Source organism: Benincasa hispida, chromosome 6, assembly GCF_027475165.1.
Source record: "Benincasa hispida cultivar pf3 chromosome 6, pf3_genome.v1.1, whole genome shotgun sequence".
Classification (NCBI taxonomy): Eukaryota; Viridiplantae; Streptophyta; class Magnoliopsida; order Cucurbitales; family Cucurbitaceae; genus Benincasa; species Benincasa hispida.
The window spans coordinates 6259077-6280172 of NC_143483.1; the positions used below are offsets into that span (position 1 = coordinate 6259077).

At 37.8% G+C, this 21096-nt stretch overlaps 2 protein-coding genes across 2 annotated transcripts; both read right to left on the minus strand.

The window, feature by feature from the left end:
• Positions 1-1128: 1128 nt before the first annotated feature.
• Positions 1129-5922, minus strand: LOC150035380 (uncharacterized). The gene is made up of 5 exons (XM_090314295.1): positions 5864-5922; positions 4615-4669; positions 2115-2246; positions 1536-1757; positions 1129-1353 (listed from the first exon to the last, which is right to left on the minus strand). The coding sequence occupies exons 1-5, from the start codon at positions 5920-5922 to the stop codon at positions 1129-1131; spliced, it is 693 nt and encodes a 230-aa protein (XP_090170421.1).
• A 4896-nt stretch (positions 5923-10818) lies between these two features.
• Positions 10819-14725, minus strand: LOC120079595 (C2 calcium/lipid-binding plant phosphoribosyltransferase family protein). Its single transcript, XM_039033824.2, has one exon. It carries the CDS (start codon positions 14018-14020, stop codon positions 10979-10981), a length of 3042 nt encoding a protein of 1013 aa, XP_038889752.1. The 5' UTR covers positions 14021-14725; the 3' UTR covers positions 10819-10978.
• Positions 14726-21096: the final 6371 nt, after the last annotated feature.

Consider the following 21096-nt stretch of genomic DNA (forward strand, 5'->3'; position numbering starts at 1 on the left):
TGACCTTAATCCTAAGTGAGTGAGAAACTCTTGCTCATAAGAGCGATCCTTTGATTTGTGTGGGTGAGAGTGGCTAGATTTCCAACTCAACAAGCCTACCATTTTGGGGATTCATCTGATTGGGAGTTGGGAACTCAGCTAGACAAGACGGAATTTACTTCTTTCCCGAAGCAGAGGTAAGTAGGTAAATTGCTCCCTTAAGGGCTGATTTCGAGTCTTGAACATAGCGACCACATCCTCTCTTGGGAAGAGATGACTCAGTCATAGTAGGACTATGACTTATTGTTCATTAGAGAAATTAATGGTACTTAAGGAATTAGATGTAACTATAGGGGAAAAACAGTAAATTTGTCCAGCTGTACTTACGTGCGATTTATGAAGGGTTATCGCACTGTTGATTGGTTATATCCAATGGACACATAAATATATTTATAGTGCAGAGAGTGCAACTGTCGGTTTTTAGTGGAGTGCCCAGCGCTGACCACCAACGCATACCCAAGCACACGCACAACCTTCCAGCGCGTAAGGCTTTCATGTCGCACCTGTCTACCACTCGATGCATGCTTCAACGCATCTCCACTTTTCCTTGCATAGGCTCGTGTCCAACATGTAATCTTACTGCCCACACACTGGTCAGCGTGCACACCCAACTTCAACGCCTAGGCTACCTTGATCATATCATGCGCCCAACACCTTGACAACCTAACGCCCACACACACTTGCCTTGTCGCATACAACACTAACCTTCTAAGGCCTTGATCACCACATGCCCTTTGCTAGCGCATAGCAAGCCCTCGACCAACACTTAACCTTGGGTGCTGCACACCACATGCTTCATGCGCCCATGCTTCACAAGCTTCATCGCAAGGCTACACTTGGCTTCTACAATTAGCAAAATTTCTAGTGCTAAAGCCAAACATCTTACTACCCAAGATCTCATTTCTCAAAACTCAAGACTTTTCCTTTCTTTTTTAATATCTTCATGCCCTTCCCTACAAATATAACATTAATTCATACGTAACATACTTAACATATTAATGAACATACTTAAGTAGGAAAAATAGGGTTCGTGGTTTACACTTACCTCCCCCTTATGAAATTTCATCCTTGAAATTTGCTTCAAGTATATCAACTGAATAACTGAGGATATTTACTTCTTATTTGCTCTTCAACTTCCCAAGTGGCTTCCTCAATGCCATGATTTCTCCATAATATCGTTACTAAGGGTATTGTTTTGTTCCTTAGCACCTGCTCTTTCCTATCAAGAATTTCTACTGGTTCTTTCTTGTAAGTCAAATTTTTCTTCAACTGCATCGGTTGCTCAGACAATACATAAGCAGGATCTAGTATATACTTCATCAACATCGATACATGAAAGACATCATGGATATGAGATAGTTCTGGAGGTAACTCTAACCTGTAAGCTGCTGGACCAACTTGTTTCAGTATCACGTAGGGTCCGATGTACCTTGGGCTCAATTCCCCTTTTCTTCCAAACCAAAGTATTCCTTTCCATGAGATAGCTTAAGGAATACCTGATCACCGACTTCAAACTCTAATTCTCTTCTTTTCTTATCCGCATAACTCTTTTGCCTGTCTCGAGCTACCTTAAGATTTTCCTGGATAAGCTTAATACTATCAAACGTCTGATGAACAAGCTTTGAGCCTAAAAATTTTCTTTCTCCTACTTCATTCCAACATATTAAAGTCCTGCATGGTCTTTCATACAAATCCTCATATGGATCCATACCAATACTCTAATGATAACCATTATCATAAGAAAATTCAATCAATGACAAATATGTATCCCAACTGTCCTTAAACTGTAATACACATGCTCTTAGTATGTCTTCTAATGTCTGAATCATCCGCTCTGACTGACCATCTGTTTGCGGATGAAAAGCTGTACTAAGAAATAACTTAGTGCCCATAGATTTTTGTAGACTAGGCCAGAACTTCGATGTAAACCTTGGATCTCAATCTAACACAATTGATACTGGAGCCCCAAACTATCTCGCTATTTTGTCTATATATAACTTATCCAATCTTTCTAGGGTGAACGAAATCTTAACTGGTAAGAACTTGGCTGTTTTTCTTAGCCTATCAACAATTACCGAAATTCCTTCAAATTCGAATGGCGTCCTAGGAAAGCCAAATAAGAAATCAATTGTGACATGTTCCCGCTTCCATTCTGGCACTGGAAGTGGATTAAGTAACCCAGTTGGCCTTTGTCGCTCAGCTTTAACCTGTTGACAAATCAAACATTTATCAACGAAATTATGCTATTTCTCTTTTCATACTAGGCCACCAGTAGGACTTCTTCAATATTCTATACATCTTTGTACTACCTAGATACATAGCATATGCTAAACTATGCGCCTCCTCCAAAATAACTTGTTTAAGTGGTAAGACATTAGGTACATATACCCTGCCTTCCCTGGGCAAACCTTCATCTATTATTATTTGATAATCAGACTTCAGGTATTTACCTACCTATTCAGCAATCCTTCGGAGATCAGAGTCTCGTTGTTTTGTAAAGATACACATTGTTTAATGAATAAAATAAGTGTTATATAATTCTAGCATTTACTCATATTCAATAAACATAGCTCCTTGGTTATCTTATGTGAACTTAAGCATGTATATGTGATATACAAGTGGATCATGCCTTAAGTGATAACCTAAATAGGTCTGTAATATAAGGATTAAGGTGGGATACCTGATCCTTGTGACACTACAGATACGACCCGCTTTATAGAGGTTTGCAAGTGTTGTAAACTACTACAGATGGTAGATCCTGACCATTCACGTGGAGACGTGGAGCGGGGGTGTCCTATACAAAGAGTTTGTATAAGACCTAAACCACGAGATGACTGGACTCTATACATAACCCCGTTGATACTAGAGACTTACATCTCACCTAAACGACCATAGATGACACGACCTCAATCCTGAGTGTTTTAGGAACTCCTGCCTTTGAGGGCGGTCCTTTGATTAGTATGGGTGAGAGTGGCCAGATTGCCAACTCAGCATGCCTATCTTTTTGGGGACTTGTCTGATCTGGGAGCTGGGAACTCATTCCACAAGATGGAATTCACTTCTTTCCTGAAGAAGGGATAAGTTGAGAGATTTCTCCCCTAAGGGCTGATTTTGGGGCTTGAACATAGTGTCCACAACTTCTCTTTGGAAGAAAAGACTCAGTCATAGTAGGATTATGACTATGTTCATTAGAGGGATCAGTGGTACTTAAGGAGACAGATGTAACAACAGGGGCATAACGGTTATTGGCCCAGCTGTACTTACGAGTGATCTGTGAAGGGTTGTCACACTGCTGATTGGTTAAGATGGACACATAATATTAGCTGTGGTAAGAAGAGTTCAGCTGTCGATCTTTAGTGGAGTGCCTGGCAGTTAACGGATGGTGGATCTCGTGGCGAAAGAGTATAGTCAACTATTCATGTATCGTTGGAGCTTCAAGCTACAGGTTTATGAGGTCCCCTTGGTAGCTTAATGGATTCAGTTGAGGATCAATTCTTGGTGTTGATTTGAAATATTCAAATTGACAAGAGGTGTTTTGATTATATATGATATAATCGGTTTGATGTATGAGATACATCTAGTGGAGGATTGATGTAAATGAGATTTACATTAAATACCGTGGAATAGAAATAGAACTATGGTTTATATGTTTCATGAGATGAAATATTAAAACTATAGGTTATAAATATAGTATGATAAGTTGGTTATCATTTATATTTATAATAATATTAATTATTGGATAATTTATTCTTTTCCTTTAATAACCAAGTGAGGGTGGTTATTGAAATCATGGTAACCGTGAGTTTAAAAGGAAAATAGTTTTCCTAATTTTAGAATGATTTTTTCAAAATGATTGAAAAAGTTTTTGAGTTTTCTCTCTCGAACAAAGAAACTCACGGAGTCGTCAAGTAAATACGGATTTACTAAATGACGGCTAGGCGAGCTATACAATCGTGCAGTATTTACTAAACGATCGCATAGTTTTGCTAGACGATCGCTTGCCCTAAGTAGACGATCGTGTAGAGTCTGTAGGTGACAGACCGAGCTAAATGATGAGCTAAACGATCGCATAGCTTTTGCTAGATGATCGCTTAGCTTTATCTAAACGATTGGGCATTGACCTATACGATAGGTCTCCACCAGCTCCCACTTGTCCAGTCGTGTACGCGATCGGTGTTTTCTCTTTCGCCTGCCTCATACCAAGTCCAAACAGAGCCCACCCTTTGGATTCTCACATCGAGAATACAAAGATAGCCTTGTTGGTGGTGTCAGACTCAACTCGACACCGCCGAGGTTTTCTGGAGACTGTTCGTGCTATTGCTGAGGAGACCGTTCGTGTTGCTAAGGAGTTCGTGGCCGAGGCGATCGTTGAGAACAAGTGCAAAATGCTAGTGTTGTGTCTGTTGCAGTCGTGTAGATCGAGCATTCGTAGTCACTGTTGTTCGAGCGGTCGCATAACGGAGTGTGGAAACACTTCTTCGATTGTTCTGCTACTCATAGAAATCTCAATTCCGATTTGCTTCAAGAATCTCCTAACTTTTCATGTAAAATATCATTAATTAGGGTAGGTCGTACTAGGGAAGCTAACAATCCTCTCATCTGGCCAACTGCTAGAACAACCTTGGCATTCCTGAACTCATACAATAGCAAACCTCTGACTGAGCAGAAAGCAACTTTAGTTGTTCCAGACTTTCTACTTAGAGCATTCGCCACTACATTTTCCTTACCAAGATGTACAATCATAATCTTTGATCAATTCGATCCACCTTCTCTGCCTCAAATTCAACTCCTTCTAATCAACGACATACTTTAAACTTTTATGATGATCAGTGAATATATGGCAACACTCTCTAAACAAATAATGTCTCCACAATTTCAAAGCTAAAACAACAACTGCTAACTCTAAGTCGTGAGTAGGATAATTACACTCATGTTTTTTTAGCTGACGGGAAGCATAGGCTACTACTTTCCTTTCTTGCATTAGCACACAACCTAGTCCTTGATGGGATGCATCACAATAAATCTCAAATTTTTTACTTGGAGTAGGTAAAGTAAGCATTGGTGTTGATATTAGCCTCTGCTTCAACTTCTGGAAGCTTTGTTTGCACTCTGGTGACCACTCAAACTTCACATCTTTCCTGGTCAGGTTTTTTAATGGAAGAGCTATTTTAGAGAAGCCTTCCACGAATCTCTTGTAATAACCTGCCAAACCCAAGAAACTATGTACCTCAGATGCACTAGTGGGTCGCTCCCAATTAACTACCGCTTCTATCTTCTAAGGATCTACACTGACTCCTACTACTGAAACTCCTTGCCCTAGAAATACAACTTGATTCAAACAGAAATCACACTTGCTAAACTTAGCATACAACTCTTTTTCTCGTAACGTCCGCAATACTATCCTCAGATGTTTCGTATGTTTCTCTCTACTACTGGAATAATATCGTCAATAAAGACTATCACAAAATGATCCAGATAGGGATGGAATATCTTATTCATAAGGTTCATGAATATTGCAGGGGCATTCGTCAAACCAAATGGCATCACTAGAAACTTCTAGTGCCCATATCTAGTTCTGAATGCAGTCTTTGGAACATCTGCTTCCTTTATTTTCAACTGATGGTACCCTGATCTCAAATCTATTATAGATAACACTGTGGCTCTCTTTAACTGATCAAAGAGATTGTCTATATGTGGTAATGGGTACTTGTTCCTAATCGTTCACTGTGTTCAACTGTCTGTAGTCTATACATAGCATGAGAGTACCGTCTTTCTTCTTTACAAATAAGACTGGTGCTCCATAAGGTGACACACTCTAACATACCTCTTATCTTCTAGCTCCTGTAACTGAACTTTTAACTCTTTCAACCTTGTTGGCGCCATTCTGTATGGTGCTTGTGAGATAGGTGTTGTACCTAGAATCAAGTCAATAGTAAACTCAACTTCTCTGTCAGGTGGCAAACATGGTAACTCTTTAGGGAATACATCCAGGAATTCTTAAACAACGGGTACATCTTCAGGTTTCAGCTTCTTATCCTTTGAAACAATTACATGAGCCAGATAGGCTTCACATCCCTTACAAGTAGCTTTCTCGCCTTTACTGCTAATATTAAGCTATCTGGAAGTAATATTTTACTTCCTACAGATAGTATTTCCTATTCAGCTAATCTTCTGAATACTATCTCTTTCTTAAAACAATCAACAAATGCATAATGTTTACTCAAGAAATCCATGTCTAGAATAACATCAAATTCCAGTAACTCTAATGGAATCAGATCAACCCATAAACTCTAATTTCCAATCTCACAGTTTCTATATACTCATGCACTACTAAAACATCTCTAATAGGCATAGAAACAAAAAAAAATCCTCAAACATATTCTTAAGCACCCTATCTATATGCAATACAAACATACTAGATATGAATGAATGTGTAGCACTAGGATCAAATAATACATAAGACTGGTTACATAAAGTTACCGTACCAGTCATGACGTCTGGAGACTTCTCTGCTTCCTGGTGAGTTACTGTATATACTTTACCCTACTGCTGGGGTCGTCCTACTACCCCTTTCTACTTTGCTCCACTGGAATCCTCACATTTGGCTTCAGTTGTCTTTTGGTTGTCTACTATTTGATCAGCAGCTTTCTACTCTACTTGAGCCTCACGAACTAGCTGGGGAATATATTTCTTAAAATGTCCTGTCTGTCCATACTGGAAACAAACATTTCTACACTGTAACATGTCCCCGAGTGCTGCTTACCACAGTTCGCACAAGAGGGTGTCCTACTGATACTAGCTATAGACTCGCTAGTACGTCCATTTAATGATCTACTAGCTGACTCAGCTTCGGTTCTTGATCTTTTCCTACTTGAACCTTGCTGGCTCACGCTTCTCTGTCCCCTCATAATTGACTGTCCAGAGAATGGAGGCTTAAAACTCATAACTTTCAATTCTTTTGGAACTCTTTGCTATTCTTCCTTATCTTCCAGCGACGGTTCTACGTCCGCTAAGCTCCTCCCAACTTTGATAGCTGTCTCAACTAACTGAGTGAAATCCACCTAATTAGTTGTGGAAGTAACTAGGATACAAATCTCCTTTCTCAACCCATTCTTAAATCTCCCACATCTCTTTTTTTTTTTTTTTTTTCCGCTATGATAGGAAAAGCGTACTACAACAACTCTGTAAACCTCTGCTCATATTCAGTGATCGTCATCGATCCTTGAATTAACCTGAGAAATTCATTATTGGGATTGGTGTCCTAATTCTCCCGGAGTCTCGTAGTTTGTAAACTTTTGTAGACATTGTTATTAATAAAATAAAAGTTATTTTATTTGCATTTACTCATATCTAATAAACAAAAATACGTGGTTATTGCATGTAAATTTAAGCATGTATATGAGAAATACAAGTGAATCATGCCTTAAGTAATAACCTAAAAGGTCTGTAGTATAAGGATAAAGAAGGGATACCTTATCTTGGTGATACTACAGATACGACCACTTTGTAGAGGTTTACAAGTGTTGTGAACTACTACAGATGGTCTGATCCTGACCATTCATGTAGAAACATACGAGTAGGGGTGTATTATACAAAGAGTTTGTATAAGACCGAACCAAGAGATGATTAGTCTCTTTATATAACGGCATTGATAATTGAGTCTTACATCTCACTATAACGACCATAGGTGACATGACCTTAATCTTGAGTGTTTTGGGAACTCTTGCCTTTGAGGGCGGTCCTTTGATTAGTTTGGGTGAGAGTGGTCATATTGCCAAGTCAACAAGCCTACATTTTTTGGGATATTTCTGATTAGAGAGCTAGGAATTCAGTTACACAATATGAAATTCACTCCTTCCCTGCAACAGGGGTTAAGTAGATAGATTGCTCTCTTAAGGGCTGATTCCCGGTCTTGAACACAGTGGCCACATCCTCTCTTTGGAAGAGAGGACCCAGGCATAGTAAGGCTATGACTTATTGTTCATTAGAGGAATCAGTGGTACTTAAGGAGTTAGATTTAACTATAGGGGAAAAACGGTAAATTAGCCCAGTTGTACTTACGAGCGATCGGTGAAGGGTTATTGCAATGTTGATTGGTTGATATAGACACGAAAATATATTTGTAGTGAGAAGAGTGCAGCTGTCGATCTTTAGTGGAGTGTCTGACAGTTAACAGATGGTGGATCCCGTGACTAAAAAGTTTAGTCAGTTATTCCAACGTGTAAATTTAATCCATGTGTGGTTCAACCTCATCGCATTACCCCCTGGCCACTAGCCAACCTCAACACATACTCACCTAGCAGCGCATGCCTCATGTGCCTAGTGCCAATGCCACCAATGCATGCCCAAGCACACACACAACCTTCCAACATGTAAGGCCTTCATGCCGCACCCGCCTACCACTCGACGCATGCTCCGACATCTCCACTTTTCCTCACATAAGCTCGTGGCCAACGCATAGTCTCACTTCCTGCACACTGGTCAGTGCACAACCTAGCCTTAACACCTAGGCTGCCTCGCTCATGTCGTGCAACCAACGCCTCAACAGCCTAACGCCCACACGCACTTGCCTTTCCGCATATAACACTAGCCTCCTAAGGCCTTGATCACCGCATGCCCCTTGCTAGCCTATAGAAAGCCCTCAACCAACACTTAACCTTGGCTGCCAGACACCACATGCTTTATGCGCCCATGCTTCACAAGCTTCATCACAAGGTTACACTTGGCTTCTACACTTAGCCAAATTTCTACTTGCGAAAACCAAACACCTTACTACCCGAGATCTCATTTCTCAAAACTCAAGACTTTTTCTTTCTTCTTTAATATCTTCATGCCCTTCCTTAATTTCTACTTGCGAAAGCCAAACACCTTACTACCTGAGATCTCATTTCTCAAAACTCAAGACTTTTCCTTTATTCTTTAATATCTTTATGCCCTTCCCTACAAATATAACATTAATTCATGTTTAACATACTTAACATATTAATGAACGTACTAAAGTAGGAAAAATAGGGTTTGGGGTCTACACATCATTTGTACTAGATACAAAGTGGGTCGTATCCAATAGTGTTACTAGAATAAAGTACCTAATCTTATTCATATACTATAGACTGTTTTGGATATTTACTTGAACTTGATCCACTTTGATGTCTCCACATAAAATCCAAGTATTCATGTAATAGCCATGAATCTTAATTTATTGGATTTAGTCATTACAAATGCAATTTACAAACTCAACAACAAATTTTATTGAATAAGTGTCAATAACATTGATACTAGAATATGTTTGACATTACAAACTACGAGTATTAAGACATACAACCCAACAACTAGGGCATATGAAGCCCTTATCTAACAATTCTTGGAACTGAATCTTATGCTCTTTCAATTCCACCGGAGCCATTTTATATGGAGCTTTCGAGATAGGAGCTATGTATGGGTTCAATTCGATAGCAAAATCTATCTCACCAAAAAAAAAAAAAAAGACTCTCAACCAACAACCCGAAACCCAATTTCAATTTTCTATAACTTTTAGAAAAATAGAAAACGAACTAACCCAAGAAAAAATGAATTTGAATTACCGTAATATTTCGGCATGTCACGGTTAAGAGGTAATATAGGAGGGGGTGTGACATCAACTGAAGAGATATAGTTCCACATGTAAGTTTGACTGGTGAACTGATTATCGTACTAACCAAATTGTTGATATTAGCAGTTCGGTCAGCGCGGTTCAAACTAATGGCAATTCATTATTGGTTTTCTACTTAACCAAAAATTTTTAGCTTCGATTTGTGTAAAATTGAGCCAAATTAAATCGTCTGCATCCTTAATAAGAATGACTATTGTGTAGGTTTCTTTGAACTATTTTGCTTCTCCTTTAATCTCTAAAAATTTTCTCTTTGCACATATTGAACTAGAGCATTTTATCATAATAATTGTACGATTAGGATCAATATAGTTTAAAATCTTGAAAGAACTCTTCAATTCGAAAACAATCATAGTTTAAGATTGCACGCACATACATGGTTAAGTCTAGATTATGGCTATGATCTCTACAATGATATGATATTTGTCCATTTTGACTATAAGTTCTCATGGTTCTACTTTTGGTATCTTCGTTAGGCTAACATGATTATTATTTTTCACTTATGTACTCTTGATCTTCCCCACTTATCTAACTAATGTGAGACTTTTATTACACTCACAATAATGATGCTCAATTGTCTTAAATTCATGTTTAGAGAGTAAAGCCAAATCATCCATATGAAAAGTGGGAGAAAATGAAACCATCAAGAGTTTGGAATGACTCTTACATGTGATCAATTCTCATTTAACACAACTTCAAATTAATAAACTCAATCGCCAAAGTGACTTATCTAACTAATTGACACGACCTTCCTTTTTAAGATAAATCATCTTTAGTATTTTTCTAATAATAATAATGATGCTAATAATAATAATAATAACTCAAGGTTATTTTTTAAGATCTAACACTTAGAAAATAAGCCGTATTCTAAGCAATGGAAATCAAGTAAGAATGATGAGTCGAACACATCTAGGCCTAGGGTGTATACTATTTATCATATCAAACCTTCCTTTTAATATTTGAATCATGCCTTTTAAAAAGCAAGAGAAGAATGATAAAAACAAAAGAATTTCTGATCAATAATGAATAATTGCATCAATAGGATTTTCCATGTGTGCATACAAGAAAAAACAATGGACATAATTTGCTCAAAGCTGAAAAAAAAAAAAAAAAAAAAAAAAAAAAAAAAAAAAGGCTCAAAGGTAAATACATATATTTTGTTATGATTTTGATAGTGTTTGAACTTATTGCAATATTATACTATTTAGTTCATAAAAATTAAACAAATAAGATGGATATAAAATAAACCGAAGTGATTTCATAGTGTCAGAGTGTGAGCCCCCTCTTTATAAATTACAATAACATCATATCCGCCTTTGATGGCAGCCGCTTGAAGAAATTGACAGGAACTGATGGTAACTTCCTCCTGAATCTCGGGTGCCGGAACAGATACAGTCCGATCAGAATCGCCACCACCTGAAACGGCGTAACGTAAATGAAAACCGCCCACATCAACGCGAAGATGATGAACAGTGCGGTGGCCCTCGGGTCTCTCCACCCCAGAATCGCCTGAGCTCTTTCCCCTTGCGTTGCCAAATCCCCCCCCACCGTCTGTACTTTTCCGGCCACACTCCTCAGACGGTCGTACCTCATCCTCACCGTGTCAATGTGCTTCGTCGTTGGAAAGTTGTCGAACTCTTCATCCAGCTCGTCCGGGTGAGTGTGCTCCGCCTGCGACAATCTCGCGTCCATGTGCGGCGGATACCTCGGCCGGAACCGGTAATTCCAAATTCCGATCACGAAGAGGTAGAGGAAGATGGTCGGGAGGATTAATTCGGGGTAACAAACAAGAATCAAGAACAGGACATGGACGAGGCAGGTCGTGATAGGGTTTTTCCAGATGCACACATCGTTGAACCATCCGTAAATTCCGGTGATTCCTGAGAGAAGCGACATTATGCGATTGAAATTCGCTTTGCTTCTTCTGAGACTGAACATGTGGTAATCGACATCGAGCATGTACTCCACCGCTTCTCGCCGGAGTGGGGGCTCGGCCCGGGACAGCCTTGCCGCCACTATGTTCATCGCGTGGAAGCGGAGTAGATCGATGTGGCGGACTGGGATTGGTTGTAGGTAGTGCATTTTGGGGAGCAATGGCTTCCCGTACTGTGTCAACATGTTGGCCCAGGCCGTGCAGGTGAATCTCAAAGCCAATTGAAGCTCTCCGTGCTTTTTCAGGCCAGAGGGCTGAAGAACCAATAAAGGGTAATAGTGCGTATATACTTTGTCGGTCTCTAATGTGGATAATCGAATCCTTACTTTTCCAATTCTTTGGTCTTTTGCGTCTTCTTTGCTTCCGTTTGTGTGAGCGTTGTCGAAAACCCCAATTGTGATTACAGTGCAAGGATCGTAAACTTCCCATGTGTACTGTTCGTTCCAGCGAGGGGCGAGGGTGTCTAAAAGAGTTCTGGTTCGAACCCATTTGTTGCCGTATTTGGCCACACAGTAAGCATCTGTGGTTCTTCCTTCTTTGCTTTTCATTGGTAGCAGATTCCGAGCGCTCAAAATACCTAGTTCGAGTACTCCGATGCTGTCTTTTCTGAGGACTTTGGAGGATGGTTGAAGATCGCTGCTGAAGTGGGTTGATTCGTCTAGAACATGGTACCCCGAGTCGATCCAGAGACGGACATGGATCTTGCTGGAGAATTTCTCCTTCTTTTTCTCTGTTTCCTCTAATTTAGCGATATATGGAGGGTGGAGATTGTACCAGCGGGCGTCTGGGAGTTTTGTGGACTCGATTCTCTGTGGAACTTCTCTTGATGGGACGATCACTCTTCCCAGAATCTCCCCTGTTCCTCTGTCTTCAACAGAGATGATGATGAAATCTTCAAATGGTTCGGATGCTACAAACATTAGCTCCTCGTTCCAAACTGGGTTGATCACTCGCATCTGAGAAGGTTTGGTTACTTTACCCTGATTGGAGAATTGTATTCTCACGAATGTATCTGGGGGCTTGGATTTGTCTGATGGGATGAGGTCTTGAGCTTCGATCACTTGGGCTCTTAGATAGTAGAGTTTAGGAGAGAAATAGACCTTTGATCTTGTGTTGGCAAGGTTGCCATGGCTGATGCTGTGAGCATCAGAATGCCAAGCATCAGGGAAACACTCATCAGCCTGAGTTCCCATCCAAACAGCAAGCATCACTTCCCCTTTTGCTTTGATCCCTTTCTTGTCCACCAGTTTGTACCATTGAGGAGCCAGTGGACTATCAGGAGGAACTCTCAATGGAACCTCAGGGATATCAAAGAAAACTCTTCCCACAAAATCATCTTTCCCCAAATCCTTGTCTTTCACAGTCACTTCCAGTAGACTTGCTTGCAATCTCTCTTTTGAGAAGGCAAAAATCTGCTTCCAAACTGGGTTTTGGTTCTTCTCCAAGTGCTTTGTGACCCCTTTGTAGTTCCCCACTTTCACTTCCACATAAGGGTCTAAACTCCCTGAAACATCCATGACAGGGAGATCTTTAGCTTTAACTACGTTTACATACAGAAAATGCATCTGCTCCACCATATCGTAGGTGCTGATGATCTTGTCTTTTCCTCTGTAGCCGTACCGCAATCTTGCTGCCAATGGGGGGCTGGTCTCCACCAATGAGTACTCTGGATTTTGCTTTGGAATTGGCAAATGCATTACTGTCGCCGGAGATGGACCTGCTTGAGCGAAGTCCATCCGGGTTGCCATTGGCGGTGGCCGCTTGAATTCTGTCGGTGGTGGAGTCACCGACGCCGCAGCCGCAGCAGGAGCTGTTCCTATGGAGTGGAAGGTCTTGACGTCCTTTTCCTTCTTCTTCTTTACCTTCGCACTCTCGTATCCATCACTGGGTACTTGCAGTTCCTCCTGATCGAATATGTTGGGATTGATTTCTTGCAGGGGGGTTTCGAAATGGGGAGTTTGTGGTGGCGCCGGATGAGTAGGAGGAGGAGAAGAAAAAGAAGACGAATCATCATCGTGAATTATAAACATTCGGAACCCAATATCGCCTTTGATATGAGAGAAAAGGCCACGTTTGTCAAGTGGGTATCTCTGGATATTAGCTTCCTGTTCAGAAAGAGGCACCGACATGCCGGAAATTCTGACACGGCCGAGAAAATCACGGCGGTGGCCGGATTTCCTCTCGTTATAAACAACGACATCGATGGTCTTGTTGGGAAAATCTTTGGGGTGGGAGATGTTGAAAAGGAGCTTCTCGTTCCAGTAAGGATTGAGGTCTCTGTGTTTGGTACGAGTCCTCTGTTTTTGATCGTCAAAATCGACCTCGACAAAGGGGTTGGCAGAGTCGCCATCTTTGGGCATGAGGTCGCCGGCGTCGAGGATTTCGACGACGAGCTTGGTCATGGCGAAGAGAAGGAGAGGAATTGGGATTGGGATCTAAATCTGTAACAGAGGAGTGAAGAAGAAGAAGAAGAGAGGTTGGTAGAAGGAAGAGTGAGAATAAAGAAGAGGAAGATGAAGATGAGAATGAGATGATCATTTGGGACTGTTGGAGTATGAAGACAGATACAGATGGTTTTAGAAAGAGAGGAGGAGAGGGTTTGGTTTGTTTGTTTGTTGTGGTGGTCTTAAAGTGGATGGTGACTTTATTTGACACAGATTCTTATTTCTAGTGTCCTCAAATCCTTTATCATCACCCACTCCTCTCCTCTTCTATGTGAATTTCAGAGTTTTCCCCCCTTTTTTTCCTTTTTTCTTTTTTCTTTTTTCTTTTTTTTTTTTTGGTACAGCATAGCATATTAGCAGTTACATAATTATAATAATTAATAGTGGGTGTTCAAAAAAAAGAAAAAAAAAAAGAATAATAAATAATGGTGGGGTTGATGAAAATAATGATTTAGGTAGAGGGGTAACGAGAATTATTATTATTATTATTATTTTGGAAGTTATTATTATTATTTAAAAGCATCTTTTATTTTTGATTAAATGATTTTTTTTCTTCAAGTACAACCCAACATTTGGGGAGGAGATTCCTTTAAACCTTCGGTCACGAGCATGTATAATGTGTATGTCTTACTTTGTATAGATTGGCAATTAATTATTAAATTTAGTTAACTATTTCTTTTTTTGAGTATATATTTATTATGCCATTCTACAAGTTTTAAAAAAAATCTCTGGATCTGTAGAATCATTGTTTATTTAATCATACTTTCCATTTAATAGGTGTATTGGCGAACTTCGTTATGGTGGAATTGTATCAAGCACCAAAATTTATTTAATATTAGTTAATAACCCAATCATCTTGTTATGTTAACATGAAGTAACCAAGTCAAAATTATTAGGCAAGAGTTGAGACTTGCTAGGAGATTTTAAAAGTACATGGTCCAACAAAGCTTAAAATATATTAGAAATTTAAAAAAATAAAAAAATTAGAACTTAAAATAGACATAATTTTAAAATTATACGTGGATTACATGTGATTAAACCTTTGGGTTAATAATAATTTGACAACAAATGTATAAAAAATTGTAGTCCTTTGCAAATAAAATCTTCTATTTTAGTAGAAGACCAAAAAATATATAATGAATTTAAATTCTAAGTGTTGAATAGGTAATTTTAATTAAATAATCTTTCTTATTGTTAGGGAAACCTCTTGTTCAACAAGATAATTTGAGTACCATTATTAAAATTCTTAATTTTCAAAACTGTTTTATATTTCGAATCAAGATCAAATGATTTTCTTCACCAACACCCGACTTACCCGAATGTCTCGTGGTAGCATAATGCAAGTCTTGGTTCCTCTATTTTATCATATATTTCTATTTTAAAAATAACTAAAAATAAATTCACACAAAACCAATAAAGGAAGATGTTCAAAAAATTAGAAAATAGTTTTATTAATCATAGGATATATGGTATTCTAAATCTATATCCTTGCATGTATGTGATTTACATTTAAGCATAAGATTGTAAACTTCTTGGCTGTCATAGTCATAGAGAGAGAGATCTAAATTAAATTATTCTTGTTATTGTTGATTTTTCTTTTAGAATATTGTTTTATTTAAACTTAAATCTAATTAATATTTATACTTTTGGTTAATAGTCACTCGATTAAAATAATTTTACAAATAATAACCTATGAACTCAAATTCAAAAAAGAAGAAAAAAAGAACTATACTTCATTAAAATTCTCATTTATTGCTAATTAAGTTTCACATTAGGGATGTACATGGGTGAGTTGGTTGAAGGTATTTTTTTGACCAATCTGAATAAAGTTTCTAACCCAACCCAAATCAATCCTTAAAATTCGGATTGGGTTGGATTTGGTTGGATTGTCAGGTTATAACTCATTTTTTTTTTTAATAAAAAAATATGTAAATTTATATACAACACATAATAACTAAAATCTCATAAAATTAAGATGCTAAATACTAAATATCTATGATATTTATTGTAAACTTTAAACAAAGCAAATATCATAGCAATTTAAAAAATATATATTAAAAATTCACAACTTAATCAATACAAAGTAATCAAATTTTAAACAAAGAATATATATATATTTGGGTTGCATTGGGTTAACCTAAATTTTTTTAGCCAGCCCACAATCCAACCTAACCTAAGAACAAAACTAACCCAACCCAGCCTTTATATTTTGGGTTAGGTAGTCCGGATTGTTCGAATTGTCGGATTATTTAAACATCTCTATTTTACACATAGAAATTTGAATAATAGACCAATTCATATTAGTGTGTAGTTAAGTTCAATTTCAAAACACAATATTCCATTTTGATTAATAGACATCTCCCTTTCAAAGAATTAGGCTGATAAGTATATAAATACTAATATAATTAGGGAGATTGTTAATTTATTTGGTCTAAATGTGAGCACTATTATAAATGATCATCATGCTTTTGTCCATGAAGAAAGTGGAAATGAAAAAGAAAAGAAAATTGGCCTTTAAAAATATTCACCAAAGATTCATCCTTTTAGCCAAAAGACAAATGAAAAAAGAATAGAGAGGAAAAGAAAATAGAATATCCTAAGAGTATTTTCTTTTTTGGTCTGCTTTGCATCAAATTCCTTTATATATGGTTTTGCCTTTTATAAAAGTTGAAAGAAGCAGCAAACTAACAAGGTGACACATATCAAGATGTTTATAATTCAAATCTCTCTCATCTTAATTGTTCTAAAAAATCTCTTGTTTTAATTTGTTTCTCGGATGGTTCCCCAACATTTTATGGTGTTGCTAAAAGACCCATTTGAGAGTTTTTTTTCCTCAAAGGTTTTTTTTTTAATTAAGTTAAATTTATCATTTTGAGTAAATCTTAAATTTAATATCTCTAAGTCAATATTATTAAAATTAGTTAATAATAATAATATTTTTCAACAGTAATTTTCATGCTAAAATGTACACTATATAAATAATTTTCCAAAATTTAGAGTGAAAATGTTGATAGATACTAAAATATTTATAACAAAATAAACAAGAAACTAACATCAGAGGCTAAATTTAAGATTGATCTAAAATAGAGACTAAAAACAATCCTTAAAGTATATGAGCTAAAATAGTATTTTAACCTAGTCTCAAAGTAAGGAGTCCAATGATATTTTAACCTAAGAATTATGATCAAGTTGATCAAAGAAATTAAATGATGTTATGCACTTAGAAGCTACTATTTTTGGCATTTTATCGAAAGAATATTGGTTAAAATACCGTTTTGGTCCATATATTTTAGGTTTCCATCACATTTCAGTTTCTATATTTTTAATAAATCATAAATTTAGTTCTACAAAACTAATATTTTTTATTTGAATTGATTAAAAATATTTTAAAAAATATATATTTATGATCCTTCACGTTTAACTTAAATTGCATTTGCGTCATTGAATTTTATTCGATGGTGGTTTGTTCGGTCGTGCGTCGTCTGAAACCAATCCTAGGTCTAGCATCGTTAGATATGGAATGAAGTCGTTCTAGATATGCAAGCACAAAATCTAAAATTTCATAAAAGAAGGAAAAAATCAACGTGGTAGGAGATGAAGAGTGTTGGAAACGACAGGACCCTCAGAACGACGAACAGTAAATCGTCAAGGTACGGCGGTCAAGCGAAGAGCAAAAGTTGCAAAACAAAAACTTGTTATAGGCTGAGTCACGGAGCTCGCTCTCTTTAAGACGTTTCGCGGCTCTGCCCACAGTGAGCAAGCAGGTTTGAAAAATGTCATGTCGTCCCCAGGATAAAACAGCCAAAATAAACCCAATTGAAAATGCACCGTTACCGACCAAAACATACATCTTTTCTAAACTCACTGCTCGGAAAGCCAAGATAGAGGAGGAGAGAAAAAATGAAGTGAGAAATGAAGAATGAATTCTGCTTTTTGAACTGCTGAAGGCCACACCTTTTATAGGCCTTCAGCGTCAAACCGTAGGGAGCGAAAAAGGCTATCACCACAGAACATGCGCGGACGAAATGAAATGGGCAATTTCATTAAATGGAGCGACTGTTTCCACCCTTTTTTCCGGTATAAAAAAATAAAATAACAAAAAATAACAAAAAATAATATTTTTATTAAAATTAATAATCACACACTCGCCTCGACCGACCGGACGGACGGCGGCACGCGTGTGGGACGTCCACCGAACCCACATTGGTCTATCTTCTCACTCCCTCCAAAACATGGGTTCCCCTTGGGGCCCAAATCCAAAACACAATATTGGAGTACATAAAGGAGACTTCCAACACTAAATTTTCCAATGTGGGATTCTCCAACCAAAATATTGGTTTCCTCTTGTTTTGAAAGTTAAATTTTTACCCAACAATCCCCTACTTGGAAATTTAATCAAAAAGAGAAAAAGAAAAAAAAATTCCATCGAGCAGTTTCAGTCTATACAACACTGTGCATAAGCAAAGGTGTCTTACGACTTGAACCTTTACAAAGTGTAGATGATTTAGAATATACTAGAGTAACCCTTGGTTTTGAACTCTATCTCTAACAGCGTCTCACACAAAGTGTTATTAGGGTGTAGTACGAAAGTTTGTGCTTTAAGGCCTAGCACGTGAATCTCGGTTTAGTGAATGCTCTAGAGAGTTTGCCTAAAAACTCCATAGGAAGCGACCCTCAATTCCACATTCACACAGGTGAGTCTATCAAGAGTACTCCTGTAGCTAGGAACCTCACTTGTCATCAAGTATAGATCTCATTAAGAACTGAGTTCAACCTTTCTTACGCTTCAAGATATCATGCTCAGACTTTAAGTCATAGGAATGGAACTCTGTGTTTGGTTTAGCATGTTTCACTATATATCACTCGTGGACAGTTATTACCCGTTGAACCTGTTTCTTGGGATCTCCAGTTTACAGGTTGGGTTTTCCTCACTGTGATTCATCTTTCTATAGGCATGAGTCCCATTTTTTCTGAGGTTCTGAAAACTTTTTCTCTAGCCAGTTCTTTCGTCAAAGGATTTGCCAAATTTTCATCAATCTGTATGTGATTCAATCTAATTGCACCAGTAGTGAGAGACTCTCTAATGGTACTGTGCTTACGACGTATTTTACGTCTCTTTCCATTGTAGTAGCGGTTCTGAACTTTTGCGATTGCTGCAGTACTATTGCAATGGATCAATATGGTTGGTACCGGCTTTTCCCATAAAGGAATCTCTGATAGCAAACTTCTAAGCCAGCCTGCTTCTTCACTAGCTGTCGCTAGTGCTATCATTTTTTATTCCATCATAGATTGGGCTAAAATAGTCTGTTTCTTGGACTTCCAAGAGACAGCTCCGCCAGCTATATTAAAAATATAACCACTTGTAACCTTTGAATCATCCGAAAGAGAGTTCTAATCAGCATCAGTAAACCCTTCCAGGACAACGGGAAACTTTTGATAATGTATTCCTAGGTTTTGGGTTTTCTTCAAGTATCTCATTACCCTTTCTATAGCAATCCAATGCTCTTTACTATGTCTGCTTGTAAACCTGCAAAGTAATCCTACAGCATAAGCTATGTCAGGCCTAGTGTAGTCGGCAACATATCTAAGATTGCCTATGATACTCGCATACTCAGATTGATTAACACTGTCACCAGTGTTCTTGAACAACTTGACAATAGGGTCATAAGAAATACAAGCTGATTTACACTCAAAGTAATTATATTTCTTTAGAATCTTTTCTATATAGTGAGATTAATCCAAAAAAAATTCCTTTTTCAGACCTATTTATTTGTATGCCTAAGATTACACTAGCTTCTCCTAAATCTTTCATGTCGAAGTTCGCACTCAATATTGATTTTACATCATTTATAACGTGCAAGTTCGACCCAAAGATCAATAAATCATCTACATATAGACACAAGATAGTGCAGAGGTTATTATCAAACTTATAGTAGTTGCATTGTCACTTTCATTGACCTTGAAACCTTTAGATAGGATAAAGTTGTCAAATTTTTCATGTCATTGCTTAGGAGCTTGTTTAGTCCATAGAGAGATTTTTCTAATTTACACACCTTATTTTCTTGACCATGGAAAACGAAACCCTCAGGTTGTTCCATGTATTTATCTCTTCTTCAAGCTCACTGCTTAGGAAAGCGGTTTTTACATCCATCTGATGTACTACAAGGTTATAAAGGGCAGCGAGAGAGAACAGGACACGGATAAAGGTAATTCTAGGGATAGAGGCGAAGGTGTCAAAGAAATCTACGTTTTCTTTTTGTCTAAAGCTCTTTGCTACTAACCTGGCATTAAATTTGTTGACAATCCCATCCTCTAAGTTTCCTCCTCAAGATCCATTTGCACCCTATTTCCTTACATCCTGGGGGTAGATCTACTAAGTGCCAAGTCCTATTTGACTCAAGTGAGTCCATCTCATCATTTATGGCTTTTTGCCATAGGTTGGCATCTACTGAGGACAGAGCAGCTCTCAGATCTTTAGGGTCTTCTTCTACATTGTAGGTCAGGAAGGAATTTCCGAAATCTTAGGCGGTTCTAGCTCTTTTGCTTCTTCTAAGTTTTGGGTCAGTTTCCTCTCTAGGGTTAGGATTTCTAACTAGGGTTATACTACTTGATCCAAAACCCCACTATTCCTTGATTTAAAGGGAAATCTATCTTCAAAGAAGTCGGCATCATTTGACTCAATGATCACTTGGTCCTGTAGATCATAGAACCTGTAGGCTTTACTATTTTAAGACATAACCTATAAAGACACACTCGTAAGTTCTACTAGCCAACTTTCTCCTTTTTGGGTCTGGAATCCTTACAAAGGCTAGACAACCCCAAGTTCTAAAGTATCCGTTTGGTTTCTTATTCTTGAGAATTTTGTAAGGCGAAGTTTTGTTTTTAGATTTTGGGATTCTATTTAGGACATAACACACGATAAGGATAATTTCACCCCACCAATAAGACGCGACTCCTGAACTAAGTAAAATAGCAACTACTAGCTCAGCTAAAGTTCTATTTTTCCTTTCGGTTTTTCTGTTCATTTCAGGAGA